We start from the raw sequence: 25317 nt of genomic DNA on the forward strand, positions 1-25317 counted from the left end.
TATTTCAGATTCAACCATCAACCACACTGTACTGAAGTTTCAAACAATCATTCAAACAGGGAAAAGTGTAAAGCTTTCTCTTTATCAAAACTGAACACAAATCCAAAATAAACACCTAGAAACAGTATAAACTTTCAAATTGGTTCAAACAGTAAAACAAAAGTCAGCAGTACCACAAATAAAAAAAGTGTCCACCTTGATTATGAAACAAACAGATTTTTTGCCTGATAAAATAGGATACAAAGCCAGGCCACTGACCTCCGTACATCAATTGCAGACATCACATTTCCAGCGATGCATTTGAACTACATTTATGAACATAAGAGGCCATAACTTAGTTGGTCCACTTAGGCAGAGTGGAGATCTGTGACTTGTTAGTGAAGAAAAATTTGGCCTGTCATCTTGATTGAAAAGCAGTCTCAAAAACTTGTGTATATAAACTACGCAACAGTACTGGAACAACATTATGAATTTGGCTGTGAAAAATACTGCCACTATTAGAGTGTCATCACTTAAGACGGAGGCTGACAGACAGTAAAACTTGCCATGACAGCTAAACACACTTCTTCATTTCGCACCAATCACTGCTGCAAAAAGCAAAGCCATTTCTTTACTTAATGCCATGGTTATCCATTCTATTCATACCATCAAATAGTGTACCTAAGAAAATCACATTTCTGAACTAAAGGCAACTCTGAAAACCAATGTCTTATTTAAAGTCTAGAAACATTACAAAAAAATATTTTGGTGCATAGTTAAAGTCTTTACAGAAGTGAGCATTTTGCGCTTGAAAACAGCAGCTTTACCCCTGAGTGTTTCTCATGAAATGAAGGACATACAATGATAATCAGACATATTTTAACAGAGTAAAACGTCAGTCTGAAAAAGTAAACTCACATCTGGTATGTAAATGTTGACTTGCAAAGTGGAGTGATTAAATGTGTGGGAAAAATGTATTAGCATGTGAAACAATGCGTTCACTGTAGTGACGTAAACCTGGTAATTTTTTTGTAGACAATGGAAATGTTTGGGCACAAATAATAAATAGCTTGAGAAATAATCTCAGAAATCACATATTTGACTCAAATAGTCTCTGTACCAAATCCACAGAATAACATCAGCATGTGTGAGAGTATATGAATGGTAGAGCATGCCCCTCTTAGTCTTTTGTCTTAACTTGCTTGTGCATTCTGGGATTGGAACTTCAAAAACTCTAGTATTTTACGTTTTAACACTCAAACTGAGGATTCAACCTCTGGCTTGCTGGAACTGTTCCTTGGCATTGACTTTAAAACACTGTGTTTCTCTGTACTGTTATTGGACGCTGCCTCCGATTTAACAGAACTTGGGCCTGGCTCTTCGTCATCCTCGTCTTCATCATCGTCAAGTGTATCAGGGTAGATGACGAGGATAGCCGCAGCAAAGAAAGCAAGAAAGGATCCTCCCGATGCCACCATAGGGATCACTCTCACTGTGCCAACCGCATCTACAACCGCACCGAGCGCCGACGCCACCAAGATCTGAGAGATGTAAACCTGACATGTCAGGATGGCGCAGTCGATGCCAAAGCCTCGCCGTGAGTTGCCAGGGCTGTGATGAATGTACTATGACAATGTAAAAGAAAGATAATAGACACTCATTGAAATGACTGCTGTAACAAATCAAGTGCTACTGGCAGTGAAAATGTATTCTGTATAAGCCGATCTTCCAAATCTATATCCATATATATATATATATATATATATATATATATATATATATATATTACACACACATATACATACTATTCTACAAGTGTTCAGGGTCAGTAAGATTTTTTTGAATGTTTTTAGCAAAGATCCATAAAATTTATCAAAAGTGACAGTAAAGACACTAAAAATCTGACAAAATAGTTCTATTTTAAATAAGTGCTGTTATTTTAAACGTTCTACTCAATGAATCCTGTAAAAAAAAATTAAGCAGTTTAATGTTTTCAACATTAATGATAATAAGAACTGTTTCTTGAGCACCAAATCAGCATATTAGAATGATTTCTGAAGGATCATGTGACACTGAAAACTGTAGAGTAATGATGCTGAAAATTCAGCTTTACCATCACAGGAATAACTTGTATTTTAAAATAAAATAAAAAAGAAAACAGTTGTTTTAAATTGTTTCACTGTATTTTGATCAAATAAATGCTTTGGAGAGTTTAAGAGACTTCTTTCAAAATCATTTTGAAAAATCTTAAAAAGATCATTCCAAACGTTTGACCAGTACTGTGTATATGTTATTGGTAATTTCATATATTTGATACATTTATAAAATGATACAGACCTCTTTGATTTCATGGTACTGTCCCAGAAGAGCATAAGGGCAGTATGACATGCTCATGGAGATGATTCCCATGGTGCTTATCATCACCATAGCAACATATACATTTGGAAAGATGGACATGACAGCTGTTCCCACAGCAAAGGCTAGAGTCCCCAACATGTAGGTGATTTTTATGCTTAGATCATAGTTGTTTAAGATCCTTTGGAGCACATCTGTAAAACATGTTTCTGATTATTCGGTTTGAATAATAATCAGAATGGACACCAACAAAGACAGAACAAAAAGTGCAGACTATGAAACCATGTTCAAAAGTTTGGGGTTGGTCTTTTTTTGGGTGTGTTTTGAAATGTCTTTTGCTCACCAAGGCTGCATTTATTTGATACAAAATACAATAAAAACAGCAATATTGTGAAATATTATTACAACTTAAAATAACTTTCTATTTTAATATAATTAATATATTTTTTTTCCTGTGATGGCAAAGCTGAATTTTCAGTATCATTACTCCAGTCTTCAGTGTCACATGATCCTTCAGAAATCATTCTAATATGCTGGTCTGGTGGCTAAAAAACATTTCTTATTATTATCAATGTTGAAAACAGTTGCGTTGCTTAATATTTTTGTGGAATCCGTGATAAACCATTTTTGAGTCTAGAAAAGTCTAGAAGACTAAAAAGTCTAGAATATAGAAGGCTCGCTCAAAAGAATTATGTCATTTGAAATAGAAAGGTTTGTAACAATGTAAAATTATTTACTGTCACTTTTGATCAAATTAATGCATCTCGCTTTTCTATAATGCATTTTCTTTCAAAATGAAAAAAAACGTACTGACCCCAAACTTTTGAACAGTAGTGTTACATAATATATGTGACAAGTTAACGTTTCTCAATTTAAAAAAGACAACAATTTGAATTCTAAATTACATGTAAAAATAAAACCAAGAAAATATACCCAACATTCTGATCTTCATAAAGGGAATTACAGATTCAAGACAAAATGTATAAAAACTAAACTGGTTATTCCACAACATGGTCATGTGAGTGTCTAAATACAGAACTGAAACCTGATCCTCACCCAAAAAAAAAAAAAAAAAAAAAAAAAAAATCTCATCATTAGCAATGTCCTAACCAAATACAACACATGACCGTAACACACACCTGAGCAGAGGGCAGCTGTAGCAGCGTAGATCACAAGACCCCAGCAGCCCATCTGCACACCTTTACTGTAGTTCTGCAGGGCGGTGGAGTTAGCAGCAGCCTGGTTTTGAAAAACATCAACAGGACATCCAGTGTAAATATATATACAAATAAATTCAGTATTAGATACCATTAAATAGAGCCTGTATTATATCAACTCTAGATATTACAAAAGTAAATTGTATGTAGTGAAGACTAGGGGCGTTTTCAGACATGTATATCATTTGCTTTGTTCACAAACAGGGATTAAAACTGTTACAATGTTGCTATTTCTTCTTGGTTCAGTTCACTTTCACAAGGCAACATTTTTATTTAAAGGGTCATGAAACTCCACTCTTTCAGCTCAAGCCTAGCTCACAATCTTTTTGAAAAAATGCAACTTAAATGGGCGTGGATGGCTGTGAGAAGAAGGGAGGGGAGTGGGTGTGGTATGGCACGGCAGGGGAGGGGAGGGCGGGATAACTGTCATTGGCCAGTGGCCCCTGCATATCAACTGTCACTAAAAATCAGTGGTAAAACGTGAGGAAATGCTAGATTTTTTATAGCTGGCAAAGTTAAAGTCTAATGAAATACACTGACATGTTATTTTTGTCCTTTCAAAAGTAACTGAATGCCCTGCCTATATTAGCCTACAGTAATCGTAATTCTATTTAACACATATTAATGTACATGTATATTTTATAATGACATTATAATTGTACATTTGTTTATATACACACTATAAATGCATGTATTTGAAAATAATTCATTTGAAATGATTATAAAGATATACTGCTCTAGCCTGGGTGAATAGTATTCGCTGAGTTTTGTTTAAGTTTAGAGACGTGCTCCAGAAAAAAAGTTCATGGAGACGGAGAGGCAGAAAGCACATCCTGTTTATTTTCTTTATTTTAAGCACAATGTTTTGTTTCGATTGTAAGTGGACACATAAAAAGTAGACATTTAACAGTTTATTTTTTCATATTTCTTAAAGGGTCACTCCACCCATTTGCATTAAGAGGTCCATTGTTAGACAACCAGTCATACTATTGAATGGTCGTGCAACATTCTTTCATTTTCCCCTGAGACGAGAGAAATCTACTATTTACCTTTTTCACTTCCTCCTACAATGACGCAAAAATCGTCATTTGACGTCATTGTAGGAGGAAGTGTAAAAAGGGGGGATTTCTGTATAGACTACAAGCACAAATTCCCACCCTTTCAAACCCGCCCATAGGGGGTTGGACCTAATGCGCTAACAGAGCTATCACAGATCAGTGGGTGGGACTTCACTTGCAGATACTGAAAGCAATATCAGCCATCTTGTTTATAAGCTAAGCTAACAAGCGCTGTGGATATAGGAAGTTACGACAATGACGGAAGAAACTAAACATGATATGGAAGAAGAGGATTTTGAAATTCTGCTGCTCGAATCCGCTGTTCGTGGCTATCTTTACGAGCCCCAATATAGTGAAGAGCAGCTGAGGCTGATGGTGGAACAGGAGGCGGCTGCCTGTCGCGGACGAGGAGCCCGGGCTGGCTTGAGCTGGGCGGACTGCTGGTGCGTGTGCTCTCGCTGTGCGCTACGGACACAGATAGAGTCCGTCTGCTGCAGAGAATTTCAACAAGGCAGTTTCTCCTGGACGAAATCTCTGAATCAGACGACCACACGGACGTTTGTGTTGTGATGTGAACCATCCTAGTTTCGCCTGACTGAACATGCAGGTATCATGCAATAATTCACCATATAGAAAGAAATACAAACGAGTAATTCACTAATGAGTTTGCCAATGTAACGGGGTTCGTTGTTGTGGGAAGAAGGAGGCTGGAACCGGCGAACATTTAAACGTTTTAATAGTAAAATAAACAAATACAAAACAAAAGTATAAGCCAGCTGGCCACACACAACAGAAACAAAACATAAAATCAGGCCTGTTCCTTTTGTGCTTCCGCTCCTCCGTGAGAGATATGAGACCGCTGCACAGGTGCCATTCATTATCACTCGCGTCGTCCTCTCACGTCCCTCGCCCTCGTCCTGCTCGCCACAACTAACTAGACATTTTTTGTGAAATGAATTTTAAACTCATTTGGCAGCTAGCCTTCTTGTAGACGGAAGAGCGATTTCTCTGATGTTTGCGCTGTTCTGGATTAGTGGGAGTGGCTTGCGGAGCTGTGCAACATGGTGCATTGTGGGAGTTGTTGTCTTACATACAAATGCGCCCCAAAGTTATTTTCTGTCTTTTCTCGGTCAAGAGGGCACCAAATTTAAAATTTCTTTTACATTTCGACTACATATATAACCCACTTTCAATAAAGATTAATGTTGAAATGGGTGGAGTGACCCTTTAAGTCTGTATGACCATAAATGATGGAGTATTTTAAGTCTATTTTTCTGCTATGTGAAAAAAATCCAGCAAAACTCGCCGGCGCGTTTGTCGACCCCAGAGGTTTAACAAAACTAAGGCAAGTAAAACGGTCAGGGTTACATTTTAGACACACACACCTCTGAAGGGATAGAAAAGTCCTCGGGACTTGGTACCGCATCACTCGCAAGACGCAACCTGGATTGGTGAACAAGGCCGAAGTCCACCATTCTCCAGTTCTCGAAGCTCTCTCTCGCTACAAAAATGCTTGCTACACACACATTGTTTAGATGTGTCCGTGGTTGATGGCCAACCAACCGTCGCAGCCAGAGTCTAGCCCTGGCAGCATCGCGGGGAAAGATATGCAACGCACTGGAACTTTTGCTCATCTACTGCGCGATATCACAGTTTGACATGTCGGTCATTGGAAAGATCCACGTGGTGTCATGAATAATTAAGAGACAGTGTCTTCTCATAGGATAAGAAAACTCAGTCTCATGAATAATTATGAGACACCAATGAGTCATCAAAGCACTCACAGGACACGATGAAGATTTTAAAACTAAAATTTAACTAAAATTTAACCATTTTCCCCCTACTATTAATATCTAACAGATGCTAACATTGTCTTCAATGGTGTTCAACACGCATACCTCTGTTAAAATCTCAGAAAATTGGGTTTAGGGGTTCATGACCCTTTAAATTTACGGATTTAAAAATTTTTTTTTTTTTTTTTTTTCGGGTGCGGATACGAGCGCGATTGCCGTGTTCATTTGCCTTAAACTAAACGAACTAAGTGAGAAAGCACGCCAGGTTCCAAAACAATGCTCCAAACGAGCCAGATGTGAATATGCCCTCAAAGTATCACAATGTTGGCAGGCTAATAATTTGGTATTTTCATTGATTAAAATTGTGATCATTATAATTATTTTTACTTTATCTGGCAAATAAATTAAATAAATTCTAATTTATTAATAATTTTACACATTCATTTTATTTTTAATTTATATTAACAAAAACTATAATTAAAGGACAGGATAAAGAACTCTTCTTACAGTCGGGTCTCCTTCAAAGATAACCTGGCCCATGAAGTCTGTGTAGAACACAGCCTGTGCGATCATGGAGAACCAGGTGAGCAGGTGACATACACACAGACGCCAGAGCTGGGGCGGCATCTTCAGCATGGACAACCAGAGTAGTTTGACCGTCGTACCACCATCTCCATCCTCGCTTTCTTCGTCTTCCTCAATCCTGCGGGATGCAGAGATATTACTTGGTTGCAACTTCCGCCTCTCATGACGTCTAGGTATTTTGTCGATGTCATTCAGGCTTTGTGAAGATTTGATTGGCCTGGCCATGTTGCCGTATCGGCGTCGCCATTGAAAGCCCACACGTCCGTGATAAGAGAAAGTGAAAGAGGGCTGGCGGTAGAAGGAAGGGTGGCGGCGGCGTACTGGGCCGCCGGATGGTCGTAAACCAACTTTGCCTGGTTGATTATTGGCATTCGCTGCTCCATTAATTGGATTGCCGTTTACAGTATTGGCAGCTCCACAGATGTGTTCCCCATTGCTATCACACTTCTGTAAGTGGTTGTCAGTGCACTGACCTAGCTGACTGGTGTTGTGACAATCCACTGTTGTTCCATCAACTTGCAAACCCTGAAAGTCCTGGAATAAATTTAGTTCGATGTCCCAAAGAAACTGCCCATCGCGATCCAAGTCTGGGTCAAGCTCTATGGTAGAATCTGGCATGGCTAAAACTGAGTCACTTTTACATCGCACCAATTCGATGTTTAGAAAATCAGTTGAAACATCCCGATCAGACCGATCATCCTCGTGGGCTGAAAATGGCTCCTCCTCAGGGATAAGTTCTAGTTGAGGCAAGAGGCGAGTGGATGGAAAGCTTCCATAGAGCTGGACAGAAGGTGGCCTTTCTTCATCCTCATCCTTCAATACCCCTGGCTGGTTGGGGTTATATAGATGCTCCTTGATGCTGAAAAGATGAAGCGTCGCAGAAATGATAAAGATGATAGCAGCAAAGAAAAAGAGGACCTGCTCTTGGGCCTTAAAAGCTCGACCCAGAAAGGTATTGGTCCAGTCCAGCCCTCCAAGCACGTAACCTACAGCACCTCCCAGCCCTGAAAGACAGGAATTACATCACTTTAAACCACCGAAAACAGAATATACAACATCAATGCAGTAGGGGTGGGGGGAAAAATCGATTCTTAGATGCATTGCGATGCGGACGTGGACGATTCTGAATCGATTCGCAAATGTCAAAAATCGATTTTCGGAAAAAAAAAAATATATATATATATATATATATATTTATTTATAATAACGTAATATATTGACGGAACTCTGAAGCGCGGAAGTGCAGTGCCCGGACCGTCTGTGTTGTGCACATAACAGAGACGCGATGACTGAGCGCGATATCCAAACACCCTCCTCGTTAAAAGCTGACGTGTGGAAATATTTTGGCTTCTGTGAAGTTGAAGGGGGGAAAGGAGCTGGACAAGAGCCACACTATTTGTAAGCTTTGTGGAATAAAACTAAAATATTTCGGAAAACACGACAAATATGAGAAGCCATATGACACGTTTCATATGGCCACCAAAGCACATTTTTGTCCATTTTTGTTTTTGTTTTTGATCGGTGAGTGATGTAGAAAAAAAATGACTGCTGCGCTTGACAGCCGCGAGCAGAGAGAGAGAGAGAGCCCCGGCCGCGCGCGCGCACTCTCACGTCTTCAAACAACACGAGCGCTGTCTTGGTCTCTCTCTTCCTCGCGCATATCAAAATCAATTGACACGATAGTAAAAGGTCGGACGGAAGACCGCAGTTTCACGTCGAGCATTTGGAGATTTTAGAGATTAGAGACTCTAGGCCTACACTCAAAGAATAACATATCACTAAATTATAAAGGCCTGTCTAGTTAGTGTGTTGCATTTTGTCACTGTGTTCTACAGTACAGTATATAAGCTGAAGCTACAGTAAGCTGTTCAAAAATGTTCATTTTGTCTTCTTAATGATTAAATTGGACAATTTTCTTCTAGAAAGACAAGGTGTTCAGGTGGAGAAAAAAACTTTCTTTACCTTGACATGTTTCGACTGCAACCTGCAGTCTTCCTCCACCTGAACAACACCTTGTCTTTCTAGAAGAAAATTGTCCAATTTCTACAGTATGTTGGTTCTGATCTACTTCCTAAAGGAAATAAGCCTTTCATTTATTTGTTATTGTTTAGTTCAACTTGATGAGTCACAACACAATGTGATGTATTCATGTTCTACAGAACATAAGCTACATACACGACACAGAAAGTGCTTTGAGTTTTTGTTACTCAATAAAAGAGTTAAGTAATTCAGCAGCTGACTTTTTTTAATACTGCAATCACTTTGTAGTGTATTTTCATTTACTGTTGTGAAATGGAAAATCAATAATCACTAACCGAGAATCGTTAATAATCGAAAATCGACTGTAATCGAATCGGGACTTCAATAATCGTAATCGAATCGAATCGGGAAATCAGACAGATTTAACCACCCCTACAATGCAGCCTTCAAGGGTAAATATCTAAATAAAAAAAGTCTATTATGCTTAGTTGCTCACCAAGTCTGTATTTATTTGATCAAAAATAGGGTAAAATTTATACAATTTTTTTAAATAAATATTTTAAAATCTAATTTATTCCTGTGATGGCAAAGCTGAATTTTCAGCAACTGTCTTAAGTGTCACATGATCCTTCAGAAATCATTCTAATATGCTGATTTGGTGCTCAGGAAACATTTTATATAATATTAAATGTTGAAAACCTTTAAATATTTTTGTGAGAACTATGATATATATTTTTTGTTCAGTATTCATTGATAAATTAGAAAGTTCAAAAGTATTTATTTGAAATGGAAATAATTTGTAACATTACAAATGTCTTTACTGTTACGTGTGATCATTTACTGAATAAAAGTATTCATTTCTTTTCTTCTTTTTTTTATGTACTGACCCCAAACCTTTGAACTGTAGTGTATAATCACTTTTTACCATGCAAGTTGAACATTGTTAGATTACTGATTAGATCTTTGAGTAATTATCTAATTAAAACATGACTGTTTTTAAAGAGTTGAGATGGTTTAAGTCTGATGCTAAAGAACAGAGCATCTCTATTCCAGTTCCCTCCCGGTCCCAGAATATATACCTGCTGAGAAAGCATGTATATTTAAAGCCACATCCTGTTCCTCAGTATCAGCCACATCCAGGAGGTAGGCTCTGATTGGTCCGTCCAAAGCATCAGCACAGAAGTCCAGAACCACCACACCAACAATAGTCAGCACGATCCCAAGCAGTTGATTACCAGGGACGTCACCCAGAGACAGACCTGTTTGAGAGACACATTAAAATAAGCATTAAGGTCAAAATAAAGATGTAATTTTTTTAATATATAGTCATGGGACTAATGGGACTTTAAATAACAGTGGCATGCAACTATGTGCATGAACAATATTGTTCAATTAGTTTTAAGCAATATATAAATACATAAAATAGTAGTAATTACCTATAAGAGATCCATTGAGAAATAAGGCCAGTCCTATTAACAATCCTACACACAGCACCAAAATGAAGGGTCTCCTCCGACCCCATTTCAAAGTGCAGCGGTCACTTGCTGAGCCAATCAGAGGGGTGAAAATTAAACCCAAAATAGGACTGAGGAACCAGGTTAAGCTGTAATACTGCTCTGGGAGACCTGCAAGCAGAAAAAGGACCACGATCAATACAATTCCAAGGTTCAGGCAGATCAACATTTTTAAAAACCAGTTTGCTGAAATGTACCAATATGGCAACTATAGCAAACTCTCATCATTTGAAACAGATGACTAGGCGAATTTCAGCATGTCTATAAACCTTTCACACAACAGATCTAAAACTGTTTCATAGTAATGAAGCAACCACATTGCCTCTAACAATAAAACTATTATCAAATGCGATGACTCGGAGTAAATAAAAAGGACGTGGGAAAACTGGGGAGTATTTGACATGATTTGGAGGTAATGGCTCAAAGCAACTAGTTTTAACAATAACAGCTGTAGGAATTTTCCATGAGTCGAGCATTTTCTAGTCTTACACGCAGAACTCGTGCCAGGACTGATGACATACTAAAATCCAAACACTTGATTACTCAAGTGAAACTTAAAATGTCAAACAACTTATTTTTTCAAGAAGTCCAAATATGCGAAATAACATGTCATGTGTGAAGTGGGATGCAGACTGAGAATGTGAGAACAGAAAGTGCAGACAACAGACACGTCACATGTCAAATCATACCTCTTCAGCTTTAAAGATGAACAACCATCTATTCAACTACATTCGAACCTCTACAGATCAGAATAAGGTGCATTTGGTGGTGGATTTGATCCTTTCTGTGCAAAAAAACAACTATGGTTGATTGTCTATTAAACCACGCTCAACATTTCAATTATTTTACCTATTTTCATCCAGTAGGCTATTTGAGATTTTAAGGGATGCATATATTTTGCATCAACATGCACATTAAAGGGACAATTACAGAGTGATTAAGGCTACGATATGCTAAATCTTCTGGGAAATTGCCCTTTTAGAGTTTACTGGATGATGTTCAGTATATTTTCAGCTGGTAAATTACTAAAACTGCTTTTAGTATGAGATCAGAGGGCCTTCAGAGCTATTCAAACCTTTTGTAATATTAACCCTGCAGTTTCCTGAGAGGATCTGTTGACATTGATCTTATTCAAAATGGACGGAAAACCGAGAGAAAGAGAACTGCGCACAGCCGCACACTAACACATTCTCTGAATTCCATGCCTACCCTCGTCCATTTTTGCATGCTATTGTGGAAACAAGCATTCCTTCGTCTTACTACTGACACAGGGTTGGCATTGACACAATGGGGAACCCTTACCAAAACCAAAGGAATGTCTCTGTTCAATGATTATGAATAGAGGTCTTAATCCTAGAATAATTAAAAAACACTAAATCACCCATTAACCCTATATCTATTGACCTTATTTCGCAACATGGAAGTAAGCTACCTTCTGTAAATGTGCAAGACCTCTAATTCATTAGTGGTTAAATAATTAGAAGAATAACAAAGTGCAGCAAATAGTAAAACTATTCACTACAAATCATTGCGTTTATAATTACGACAATACATTAAAATAATATTATAAGACATACCAGTTTGCAATATCAAGCAGCATTAACAAGCTGTTTTGTACAGCTAAAAATAATTGGAGGCGAATGACATCAGACGCCATGACTCATTCAATTTACAAGGTACAAAAATAAGGTGGATACAAAGTGCAGACCTGAATGATATTGCCAAAATGGCCTTTTCTAAAAAAGTGTGCATGAGACTGTGCCTGTTTCGGTTACATCAGCATTTTCCATGCTTTATCGAAATCTAAAGAATGTTAAAAAGATCTAAATGCTGTGTGAGGCAAGTGACAGGAAAAAATTATACAAAAATGTCTGTCAAAAGAATAGTGTTTTGATAGTGTTAATAGAGTTTATTTCTTCTGTGGAACACAATAGATGTTCTTTTGAAGAATGTTTTTGCTCATACAATGAAAGTCAATGGGGTCCAAAACAACACTACCTCATTGACTTTCATTTTGTGGCCAAAAACACCAACAGTTTTCATAATATCTTCTTTTGTGTTCTACAGAAGAAATAAAGTCACACGGGTTTGGAACGACATGTTTGTTGTTGGGATAACGGTTGATTACTAACCTAGCTGCAACAGCACAGGAGTGACCAGCGCTGTTTCCATGGCGTAGCAGAACTCCCTCCCAAACATGACGGCACCGTGCATGACCCATAACCGCTTGGGGATGTGGTTTACAGAATCCTCACTGGCCGAGTCCTCTGACATCTCCACTTCCTTCTCCATGTTTTGCCCACCATTTGGATCCTTCTCTTGCATGACTGCCAGGTCCAGCACTGGAATGGACTCTGTGACAGCGTTCTTGGGTGCCATGCTGGCCTGCATATACGATGCTGGTGTGGGGTCCGGATCCAGATTCCTGTGGTACTTACCCCTCACAAGTACAGACTATTTTGCTTAAGACCTCCAAGTTGATCTTTCATAATCCACAGCAGTTTTCTTATTATAAAACACTAACCCGTAGTCAACAGAGAGGTCATGTTGTTCCATATATTTTAGTGAGAGGTCTACCAGCCGTTGTAATGAATACCAGTCAATATAGAGCTTTGTTGGTGTAATTCACAAGTCATGTTTTCTTGAAAGGAAGAGGGGGAAAGGGGGAGGGCATGGAGAGCAGAACAGGTGGATGTTCCTCTGTGTGCCTCCATGGAATTACTTATTAATCTAGATGAGAAGGAGAAAGAGAGAGTGAATGAGAGCGAGAGAGGGAAAGAGGGAGAGAGGGAGAGGGGGGTCTTGGCAATAAAACTGATATCCAGAAAGATCAAGGCAGTGGAAAAATGTTAGTGAAAAACAAGATGGGAACCAACCTGGCATTATGACAGTAAACATAGTTTTACCAAAAGCATGACATATTTGGCATATCTGTAATCCCTGGAGAAAGGCAGATGAAATAATAAAGTGACTAAAATAGGGAATAGGCACTGAAAAGATAGTAGAATGCTGATACTTATTCCTAATAGAACATTTTAAAGCCTTAAAGGGATTGTTCACCCAAAAATGAAAAATTCTGTCATCATTTACTCACCCTCAAGTTGTTCCAAACCTGTAACAATGTCTTTCTTCTGCTGAACACAAAAGAAGATATTCTGAAGAATATGGGTAACCAAACAGTTGATGGACCCCATTGGCTTTCAATGTATGGAAAAAACACACACAATGGAAGTCAATGGAGTCCCATAAACTGGTTACTGGCATTCTTCAAAGTATCTTCTCTTGTGTTCAGCAGAAGAAAGAAATTCATACAGGTGCTTAAGAACATTCATACATTTTTGGGAGAATCCTTTTAACTGAAAGTACAAAAACACCGATCTGCTTTTGCACATAACACAATTTATAGACTATTACACTTCATAAAATGATGCATCACAAATTATATAAAACCATACATATTTTTAAATGAATTTAAAATTTAAATTTCTTTTTTGGTGCCCCAAACCTCAGGTTTAATATTTTAAAGATTTTTTTTTAACAAAATAGCAATAACGATATTAATAGAAGAGATTAAGTGTAAAATAAACGTAATACGTGCCATTTTTTGGAGAATTTACCGATGATACCAGAAAGGTATTTATCCAAGCACAAGCTCTAAAACAATGTTTAAAAACGTTGTTACAGAGTAGGCTATAAACACATATGCAAAAAGAATATGTACTTTTAAGTTTATTTATAATACAGTCCAATGGTAAAGGCAGCAAGTGTGTAAAGTTCCAAAGGTCGTTTTAATTGAGTTAGCATTACACAATACTGCTTCACCAAGTTGCTGTAGAGCTATAAATTACATTAGCACGTGTAATAATGTGTAATAATCAAAAACATATCCTACCTCGTTCCTCAAGTAGCACGTGTTTCCTTTGATGCCCAAATCCCTTTAACCCAGAAATATTGTCTCAGATAAAGTGAAGAAAGGCATACACCAGAAGGGCTACAGAACAAACACGTACAGTGACAGAGCTAAAAAAAACAATATATCACTAGTTTTACTTGCTGACAAGACGAGACTCTCGTGATAACTGCCCCTCCCATGTGCACTGTACTGATTAGGCTACGCTACACCCAGACGCTTTTGGCAGGTAACATTCACCCCAGAGCAGCCCACTGACTGAACCCAGACCTGTTGTAACAAGAGTCAGGTGTGCGCATGGACACATGTGTATTTTATAAGAGGACGATGCATGACGACATGGTGGAGAGGTGCCTTGCGCTGAATCACGTGCAAACCTTTTAAGAAGACGCTTGTGATGGAGCTCAGATCATGCCTAAACTTGTACGGTTTCCTGTTTGTTATTGGAAATAAGCCTGGAAACCTAACATTAAATCCAGTCAATTTCAGTTAACAACGTGAGATAGGCTATCAATGTTAGACACATACACAACCTTGCTGTCTGAAATGCTACGCTACAAACATCCACCAGATCACCATAAATTCCCCGTTGCCTATGATTTTTTTCCTGGATTCAAAGGATTGCCAGATCATCCGACTGTTGCACACAATGATTTGTGTAGTGTTGTAGATGTTTTACTTTATACACACACTATGTAACCAACTTTATTTCAGGGTAAAGTGATCTGACTGGGAAAGAGCGAGCGAAGTTACAATTATTATGCATTTGGGATTTCGCTGAACTTTATATGAATCATCAGTCTGATTGATGCTTAACGTCTGTTAGCCCGGACTGCTAGCCTGCTAAATGAACTTGCTTCTAAAGTAAATTTAGAGGATACCTTCACTTTCCGAGCTCGACGAGCGGTTCGATTCATAAAATACATCTTCATTTATTGATAGAGAAAGAATCTCAGCATCCACACAAGTGAATGGAGTAAGATGTTTAAGAGAAAAAATGTACCTGCTCCTAGGTCGCGGATGTCTACTGCATCTTTTGTCTGCTCGAGGTTGCCAGTCGTTACACTAGGCAACAAATCCCCCTCGTCCGACTCAGCAATGATGTAATCTCGCTGATTGCTGTCAAAATCTGTGAACTAAAAGCAGTCATATCATTCATTAATCATTACTATGTTATGCCATTCCGATTTAATAATGTCATAAACACACAACTGATGTATCTTAAAGTGGTACTATTTGATAATAAAATAGGCCTACTATAATTATGCAACAAAATAAGGCAGGTTGACAACCTTAATTTGACAGATTAGATAGGCTTGTGTTATTCTACTAAATAGGCTACGGCAACCAGTCCAGCCTGAATTGCTTAAAAAACTCTATTCAAGTATTGATTTAGAATTTGATCCTTTTTTTCTTCTGGACTTCAGGTCTGTGTTTAAAGGAGAACTCCGGCGCAAAATGAACCTTTGGTCTAATTACACATTGTTACCTAGTCAACCGTTATCTGAGATTTGTTTTCATGATTATCGAATGTAAATAGTTTTATCTCTAAAAACAGTTTAGCCTATAACGCTAGTATAACGCTAGTATATTGGGCATAGAGTAATGACAAACAAAAATCGCTTGTTAATACCACTAACAAGGCTCAAAATCCAAGCCTACTAGAGTTGTGACGTTCGCGAACGAACCGATTCTTTTGAACGGCTCATAAACATGAACGATGGGAGCCGAGTCGCGGCTGGAGGGGAGCCGTTCTTTCTGTCGTTCTTTTTTTCCTATGCGTGTTTCACACAGATGCACACAAATTAGCTCCTCAGTTATAGGGGAAGGGGCGCACCCAGCGCAGGGGTGCTACTGCCTAAAAGCATGATGATAGTTGTGCACCCACGCGCATCCTTTGCTCCAGTGGAAAAAAACCCCTACGTGCCTCTGTCATTGGGTAGGAGCGGAGCCAATGACTTGTGCACGCTGGCGTCACATGGTTACTCCAGTTAAAAAAAACACTAAAAAAAAACACGTTCATGTTGATGTTATTGTATCTACAGTATATATTTACAACTTTAAATATTTTTTGTTTTTTTATCAAAATGTTCTTGTGTGATAACAATGTTCTTGTGTGGAAGTGTTAGTGTTTGTAGTAAAAGCTGTTTTGCACAGACATTCATTGCAGCCGGCTTTGTTTTTTATGTTTATTTGTGAGTAGGTATTGTATGAATAACATAAGTCAACATAGCTTTACACATACACACACTTTGTACTAAAGGTAAATCCAAAATAGTGATGTCACTTTCTAAGCAGAGGGATGTTGTGCAACCCTATGGAATATAGTCCACACATGACAAATGAGGTAATAATCAATATTTCAGAATAATTCAAACTCTGATATTGGTGTGTGATATCTGAGTTTTAATTATTTGACTACAAATCTCACCTCATCATTCCTTCCAGTGATTATTTCCAGGATAAACTGAGATGCCCCCAAGCTGGCTTCTTAAAACTGACTAAATATTTAAAAAGAGCCAAAAGAGCCGTTCTTTTGAACGGCTCTTTGAAAGGAACGGATCGCCAAGATCCGGATCCCCTCAAAGAGCCATAAATCCCATCACTAAAGCCTACTGTTCGCGCTCACCTTATCACAACTTAGTTCCCACAGGCCAATTAATGTCACGTGACCTCCCCGGAGACGCCATCTTTGAGGGCATAAGCTGCTCTGTTTACAAAGTTTTACAAGCAAATTTCGAATATTTCTTTCGGTTTATAATGTTACGAAAATCATGAAGAGACAAAGTGGCAGAGATTATAAAGAGACTCTATTAACACCAGACAGAGAGAGGTACAATGCGAAAATTTCAGTCATAAATGGTGTGGAGGAAGCACCGAGCACTGATTATGCAGCTTTGCCTGATAAAGTATTATCATGTGTAACTTTACCATTATCTGGTATTTTATACACATGTGAGCAATTCCAAGCCTGGAAATCACTGGAGGCGTACAATCAGTTTGTCGAGGGTTGGGTTGTTTGCTCAAGTGCAATCAATGGAAAAGTAGTCATCATAGCGAATGTATGCAACTTAGCGTGATGCTACTATCTGTCTATTAAAAAGCCATAGCCTTCACAACTTAATTCCTGTTCCCCTTATAACAGTCATCGGTGCTTTCTGTAATATGCATGTACTTATTTGTACACTGAAGAATAGGGTTGGAACGGTAAGTTACATGTATTCGTATTGAACCGAAACTGTACAGGCGTTACGGTTCAGTGCATGAATATACGTTACACGGTATAAAAATAAATAAAACTCGCGTGCAAATTAATTAATGTAATGCGGAACTACTTTATACGCGGGTTCTTTAGGGACATAATCTGAGATTGCAATGCTGGAGTGTGTGTGTGTGTGTGTGTGTGTGTGTGTGAGTGAGTGAGTGAGAGAGTCGCGCGCGCGATCGAACAGTGGAAACTGCTGTTTTTAATACCTAACCTCGTCATTATGTTAATACAGGACATCATTCAAACTGCAAAGTGTTAACTTGTTTATTCTCCTCGCCAGCCATAACCTCCGTCGTTGTTCTGACAAAAGCTTAGTCTTCTCACATTCATGAAGTCTAAAGACGGGTATACTGTAAAATCCAAATTTAACTGAACCTCCGGCACGATTTGAACATCCATTGACCCAGCAGGAGATGACCATTTTCAGTTTTTATCATGAAATTAACTCATTTCAGCTTCTTCTAATATTCTGCCCGAAACATGCCCACAGAAATGGCGCCGGGTCGGCAAATTCCCGTATGTTGTGACGTCATGTGGGAACTATGTATAGCTCGTTCACATCTCACCAGCGCACTTGGATCGGCGTTCGTAGATCAACTGGTAGAGACTGTATTTCAAAGATGGCTTCTGCCTGTATACGCGAAGTTGACTGTATGTATAAAATATCTTCTTATTAAACTGTCTGGACACTGACAAAGTTCTCAATGCTTCGATTTGAAGGTAGGGACCCTCATTATGCTACCGTGTTAGTGTGGGGCTATTTTGAGCCTTGTTAGTGGTATTAACAAGCGATTTTTATTTTTCATTACTCTATGCCCAATATACTAGTGTTATACTAGCGTTATATAGGCTAAACTGTTTTTAGAGATAAAACTATTTACATTCGATAATCATGAAAACAAATCTCAGATAACGGTTGACTAACAATGTGTAATAAGACCAAAGGTTCATTTTGCGCCGGAGTTCTCCTTTAACATTATGTGAACGAATAGTTTAACAGGAATCAGCGCCAGCGGTGAGAAGAAGGTACGCAGGTGAATGTTTATTTTACACTTCACCAAAACCACACTACAAAAGAATCGTGTAAAGCAGTAAACCTTGTGATTATTAGGCTACTTGTTACATTAGAACAAAATTAATAAATTTGAGAACATAGCCTATACAACTAAATTAACGATAACTTACATATTTTCTAATTTCATTAAACATTTTCATTTAGTTTCGAGAACATTTTTTATAAAACATGGACCATAATTAAAAGGGCTTATGTCTGCTATTGTAGGCTCATTTAACTAGCTACTAGAGACGCACAAGCTACATTTAAGCTACCCCCCCCTGCTGCTAAGCATCAAATCTAGTTATTATTTGAGTTTTTTTTTACAGAAGTTCTGAAAAGGATTTTATGACACAAAACATTTTTTTTACATTAATGTATTTATTATGTATATATTTTCAATCTGGGGACCCAGAGGGGGCCACAGTGTGGGGTCCATGGAAAATTTAGTAAAAAAACTAAATTAAAAAATGTTTCTCTGCAGGTATACACTACAGTTCAAAAGATTTGGGTCAGTTTTAAAGAAATTAATAGTTTTATTCAACCCATTAATTTGACCAAAAGTTCTAAATTCAAAAATTATATTTCAAATAAACGCTGTTCTTCTGAACTTTCTATTAATTAAAGAATCCTGAAAAAAGTATCACAGTTTCCAAAAAATATTAATCAACTGTTTTCAACATTGATAACAATAATTTAAGTTATGCACCAAATCAGCATATTGGAATGATTTCTGAAGGATCGTGTGATACTCAAGATGTAATGATGCTGAAAATTCAGCTTTGCCATCACAAGAATAAACTACATTTGAAAATATATCAAAACAGAAAACAGTTATTTTAAATTGTAATAATATTTCACAATATTTTATTGTTTTTGATCAAATCAAGAGACTTATTTTAAAAGCAATAACAAAAACGTATCGACCCTAAACCTTTGAACGATAGTACACTCTAATAGTGGTCATAAAAAAAGATACAGTAGACATAAATACAATATTTTCTAGATAAAGTTTTAATAATTTGTCTTGGCTTCAGTACAGTAACAATATGATAGCCAATAATATAAACCTTCATGTGTCTTCATACGCACGTTGCATACAGATGTATACATACAGTATACGTCTGCCTTTCAAGGGGTCCCTTGCAAGTCCCTCCATCATATACAAGTTTAAAAATGCTGTGGCGTATTATGTTGGCATTGCTGCAGTTGTTGTAGTTACAAACAATGTCACATATGAAATGAAATGCAAGCTCATAAAAGCTCATACATTACGTATTTACAGTACACAGAAAAACAAAGTCTCATTTATGCCTGTGGTTTTGCTTTAGTATATGACATGATAATTGCAACCATCTGAATACTGTACAGGACACATGTACGCTCCCTTATGCGGGTCGGCTTCCCTGCTGGACAGGGCTCATGTTTATCCTTATACCTTTATCTATAGTATTCACTGTGCCTGAAGCCTTTGAGCTCTTCTGCATGCTGATAATATCTCCACTCGTCTGCTCTCTTTCTATCTTCCTCAAAAATCTCTTCATGGTAGACTGAAAGTTGGTGGTGACGAAACAGTAGACCACAGGATCCAGGCAGCTGTTTAAGCTGCTGAGGGTGACGGTCACATGGTACACAATCACATGATGAGGCAGATCAGGATGGAAGTAAAACAGAACTTGACGGATGTGAAACGGTGTGAAGCAGACGGTGAAGATCACCAGCACGGTCGACAGCAGCTGTACGGCTTTCGTGCGTCTGTCGCGGCTCTGCTGCATCAGACCCGGGCTGGAAAGGGCGCACATGATTCGAATGGTAAACACTACGATGATCACCATTGGGAGGAAGAACTCGAATACGGTCAGCGCGAAAAGTCTGGAGAGGCAGCAGCCTGAGAGCTTGAAGGCCGTGGTGAGAAGCGAGTAGGTCACGATGATGGCGAACAGCCATATGCAGACGCACACTGCTTTGGCCACTCCAGGGTTCCTCCACTTCCGCGAGGCCTCAGCCTGAACGATGGCTAGGTAGCGATCCACGCAGATGCTGGTGAGGAAGAGGATGCTACAGTACATGTTGACGAAGTAGCTGAATATGTGCATGTAGGAACAGTTGAGGCACTTTCCTCCACTGTAGTACAATATGATACGAGTGGGGAGGGAAAGGTTAACCAACAAATCCGTCACAACCAGGTTAATGGTGTAGATGACTGATGTAGTCTTCGGCTTGGTCCTGATGCAGAAGACATACAAAGCCAGACTGTTTAGGGTCATCCCTACCATAAAGATAAGTGTGTTGATGACCACCAGGGCTATCCACAGGCTGTAAAAGTCATTATAGAGACCCTCATCCAAGTGGGCCAGTCTGTGTAAATAAGGTTCACGGTATGGTGGAGAAGTATTGGTTGTTAGGGGAGGAGTCGATGTTAATGTGAGGTTCAGATTCGATGAAACCTCTGTAAGGGTCATCTTTGTGGTTTGGGGGCTGGATCTGCCCAAAAAAACACAAAGAGAAAGGAAAAATTGCAATTACAAAAGATGCAATTTTGAAGATTTGCAATTTTTTAAAGCCATTTATTTGTAGATTCAAAGAAAAATGGTAGAATGGTAGTTTTTGACTAATTGAGTTTAAGAAAATTTGCTAAAACTTTATAATAACTCTTATCAATAAATCGTTCACAAACATAACATAATGATTAATGGATTATTCCCGCCCGGCCAAAAAAAAAAAAGAGTCGCTGTTTGGATTTAAATAGGCTAATGGTTGCAGGGACTATTATGTTTCTATGGTATATGTTTGGCAACAGCTATTCTAACCCTAATTCATGGAGTGTGTAGCTTTTCATTGTTTAAACAACCATGTAGGAAGACACATAATGGCCATATTCCAGGAAAACAATGTAAAAATTGATCAGGCTCAAACTGTGAAAGAATGCTTTGGGAGGGAGCATGAAGAATCATTTTCACACATGAATTGGCATCTCAGAGTCCAGACCTTAAATTCATTGAAAGTTTTGGGATGTGCTGGAGTAGACTATACAGTGGTGCTTGGCTCTTCCATTGTCAATACAAGATCTTGGCCAAAAATGTATGCACCTCTTGATGGAATAAACATAACAACATTTATTTCCATCAAGAGGTGCATCAACTTTCGAATGATCAGGCAACATATTATATTATATTATATTATATTATATTATATTATATTATATTATGTTATATTATGTTATATTATATTATATTATATTATATTATATTATATTATATTATATTATATTATATTATATTATATCACAGACCCTTGAGGGACACCCTGCTGTACCAATGTTGGTTCGCATTTATTTTCCCCCAAACATGCTGGAAATGATCAGTGAGATAGGATTTAAACCAATCAAACACAACAACAGAGATGTCTAACCACCCACACATCCTTTCAGCACAAGTGAGAAGCGGTCGCAGTGCAGATAATAAATAATTAAAAATGTATAAATAAAGAAACAAATGAAATAAACAGAAGTTGAGGTACAGCGCAAAATGTATGTAGTAAAATGTAAGTAAATAAAAAATAAATGTTTTTTATCAATAATAAGACTGTAAGATTGTAACTTTTTAGGACTACAAACTAATTCAGTGCTCAGATGGGTATTTAGTTTTTTTAAAAGTTAGTTAATTTATATCTTTTAAAATAACTAGTCATTCTTGCATGTACCAGCTAATTTAGTAAACATTTATAGTTGCAAACTGTCTGCTGTATATATACATATACTCTTGCAGTAGACCGTATGCTATATAATATAGTTGGCTATTTCAAACATACTGTCAGTTTCTTTGGTCATGTTTTGGTATGTAAGGACATAAAAATAATTGACAGTTTTAAGACTGCGTGTGTCTACATCTCAAACCCATGTCACATGGTACAATGTGGCATAATGGAAAATTGCCTGCAAAAACAAATATGCTCTCCTTCCATCGCAGGAAGAATGAGCCTGATAAACAAACAGCCTGGAGGCCTCTGACGAAGAGGTGCCTACGGTCTGGCATAGTTCAGATGGTGTTCAGAATGAGATGTGTTTACAATTAAGGCTAATGGGAAGGATTTGTTTGGAGACTGAGATTCGTGGGAATAGACGTCTATCCCACTATTACGCAAATGAATTCTGAGCAGCATCTAACAGCATCAGACTATTTTGCATGTTTATTTACTTGGGCCTCTGCTCAATTTACATCTTAATTGAAAAGACAGAACAATATACAATTCTTATTGACCAAAATAATGTTGTTTAGATATCAGAGACTAAACTCCACAGAATGAATTTAAATATTTGAACAACGTCAAGCACTGTTGCATAATTAAAATTAAGCTACTCTCCTCTAAAATTGACAACTTCTGACTTTTTTCTTTAAAACACTGATTTTATGTTAGTTTCACACTGACAGTAAAACATACCTGAAAGTATAAAAAAGGCCATCAACTGTTTATGAGAGAGGTGGTGACCTAGAAAGTATAGCTAATCGTCATCGAAAAGCAGACTCTCAGATATAAAGAGGGAATGCCATTCTCCAAGACAACAACAAAACTAATGGCCCTCTCTGAGAGACATGGATGCATTAATGCTGTCCAAATAAATATCTCTGTATGAGCCGCCGTCAGAGCTTTTGATGTAGGCTGGTTGTTTTTGGCTTGAGGATGATCCCTCGTTGTAGCAAAATACTGCTTCGGCACATTCAATTGTGACGAAAGAACATGTACAAGTTTTGGGAAAATTTGGGGGAAATCCATAAAATACCCGCACATTAATAGAAAATAGAAAATATTTATTATTTATATATTAACAAAATTTTACCACCAGTCTCAAACAAAGTGACTATATAATATAATAAATCTAAATAAAAACTTTTTTATCTTATATAAACTGCACTGTAGCTAAACTGTCTCCATACTACACATTTACAATATTTCTTATTATGCCTCTTGATATTTTTGCACATTTCTTAGCCCATTTATACCTCTTGATGCCACTTTCACTGTTATGGTCACTACCTCAATCTGTATAATGCGCCTTCTGTGTTTATACTTTTCATTTGGACCTTGTATTAGATTCAGACAATTGCATTGAGCTGGTCTCTGCTTCTGTACCTCATAACTTTGCACTTCAAAAACCATCTTTATTGTATATATATTTACATTTATATACATTTTGCTATTTGCACTTCTGGTTAGATGCTAACTAACTTTAATTGTCTAAATAATCATATTTTTAAATATAGATTAAAAAAAAAATCAAGATTGGCATTGCAAACAATGGCATGGCATGAAAATGTATCAATAAAAGCACAACAAAAATTTGCATCATTGCATAGTAATCACACACAACACAAAGTAATTGCTTACCTGCACATATAGAAGGATGAGAAGTTGATCTGGAGTGTGAAACAGAAATGTTGTAATGAAGGCCACAGAACAGACACTCAAATTAGACCATAAAAGACCCCCTGAAACTCTTAAAGAACCTTAAATGATGAAAACCAAATCCCTTGTGCTATAAACATGTTGAACTTCTTCACCTTGAAGGGGCAAAAAGGAGAACATCTCTCCACCTCGTCTGTGCTGCATGTCTCTTTTTCTGTCCCTCTCTGTTTCACTCCTGTTCTTTCTTTCCCTCCCTTCATCCTCTGGCTCACAGGAAGTTCGAGTTAGTTTGGATAAACCCTGACATTACAAACAGAGGATTCTGGGATATGATACTCTTCATTGTGATTGCTTGGTTTACTGAAATAAAATTCAACATACATTAAATACAATGTTACAATTATTTGAATGAATATGTAGTCCTAAATTTTACAGTAGCACTGGGGCTGGAAAAACAATAAATACTGCATATAATGCAAAGTTCTAAGTTGATAAACTTGATAAAATGTCATAAACTGCATAAGTCCTATAAAAGTTTTTTTAAGGTGTCAGAATGGCAGCAAGATAGCTAAAATAAAAGAACAGGATGTATTAATACTGCTGGACATGTCGACACTTTTTCCACATTTCCTGTCTGGAAACACATCCATCACCATCTGCCAGGTTTCTGTCCTGATGTTTCCGAAATTTCTCCAACTAAAGATATGAAGTCTGTAAGCTAAGTTCAAATGTGACTGAGAGTGAGTTTAAATAATTGGAACTGTGTGCTGTCCTTTGTCTCAACATTGTTTAACAGCATTGGAAGCATGTGAATCATATTTGTATGTGGCATTTACAATATGCCTGTAAACTTTTGAAAGTCACACACGTTATTCACAATGATTCTGAGCCCTGGTGGTACTGAATAAGTGTTCAAAAAATCAAATAATAACTCTAAAAAAGGCAAGTTCTCACTAAGGTTTCGAGAAAAAAGGGCAATTACACAAACACCTAATTCGAAATTTAAATCATTAATTTTTGGGAATTCTGTACTTTGTATTTTTCATAAATATCATGATGGGGCAAGTTGTCAGATGTTTTAAATGTTACAAATGTACACTAATGAGGAAAATGTCTCTGGTTTATATAACCTGGTTTCCTGAGAATGGGAACGAGACACAGCGTGCCTGTGAGTCACATGTAGTACACGGCAAATCATTGG

At 37.6% G+C, this 25317-nt stretch overlaps 3 protein-coding genes across 5 annotated transcripts in view; all 3 read right to left on the minus strand.

Annotated features, from left to right (window-relative positions):
• Positions 1-61: 61 nt before the first annotated feature.
• On the minus strand, positions 62-15456 carry slc45a4b (solute carrier family 45 member 4b). Of its 2 annotated transcripts, none has more exons than XM_056263978.1 (8): positions 15395-15456; positions 12614-13211; positions 10404-10592; positions 10047-10226; positions 6910-7991; positions 3474-3573; positions 2317-2528; positions 62-1604 (listed from the first exon to the last, which is right to left on the minus strand). In XM_056263978.1, exons 2-8 carry the CDS (start codon positions 12870-12872, stop codon positions 1236-1238), a joined length of 2391 nt encoding a protein of 796 aa, XP_056119953.1. In that variant the 5' UTR covers positions 12873-13211; positions 15395-15456; the 3' UTR covers positions 62-1235. The 2 variants fall into 2 exon arrangements, with proteins under 2 accessions (XP_056119953.1, XP_056119952.1); XM_056263977.1 differs by lacking the exon at positions 15395-15456 and adding an exon at positions 14374-14630.
• A 4645-nt stretch (positions 15457-20101) lies between these two features.
• On the minus strand, positions 20102-20980 carry gpr20 (G protein-coupled receptor 20). The gene has a single exon (XM_056263990.1). The coding sequence runs from the start codon at positions 20978-20980 to the stop codon at positions 20102-20104; it is 879 nt and encodes a 292-aa protein (XP_056119965.1).
• The window catches only part of dgat1b (diacylglycerol O-acyltransferase 1b), a 113380-nt gene continuing 109008 nt past the window's right edge, over positions 20946-25317 (minus strand). For both annotated transcript variants that reach the window (XM_056263981.1, XM_056263980.1), the window contains one exon: positions 20946-21197. In XM_056263981.1, the coding sequence (XP_056119956.1) occupies positions 21087-21197 (111 nt within the window). In that variant the 3' untranslated portion in view covers positions 20946-21086. The remainder of the gene's footprint in view (positions 21198-25317) is intronic.

The sequence above is a fragment of the Rhinichthys klamathensis genome, unplaced genomic scaffold (assembly GCF_029890125.1).
Source record: "Rhinichthys klamathensis goyatoka isolate OS25496 unplaced genomic scaffold, OSU_Roscu_1.1 h1tg000211l_1, whole genome shotgun sequence".
Classification (NCBI taxonomy): domain Eukaryota; kingdom Metazoa; phylum Chordata; class Actinopteri; order Cypriniformes; family Leuciscidae; genus Rhinichthys; species Rhinichthys klamathensis.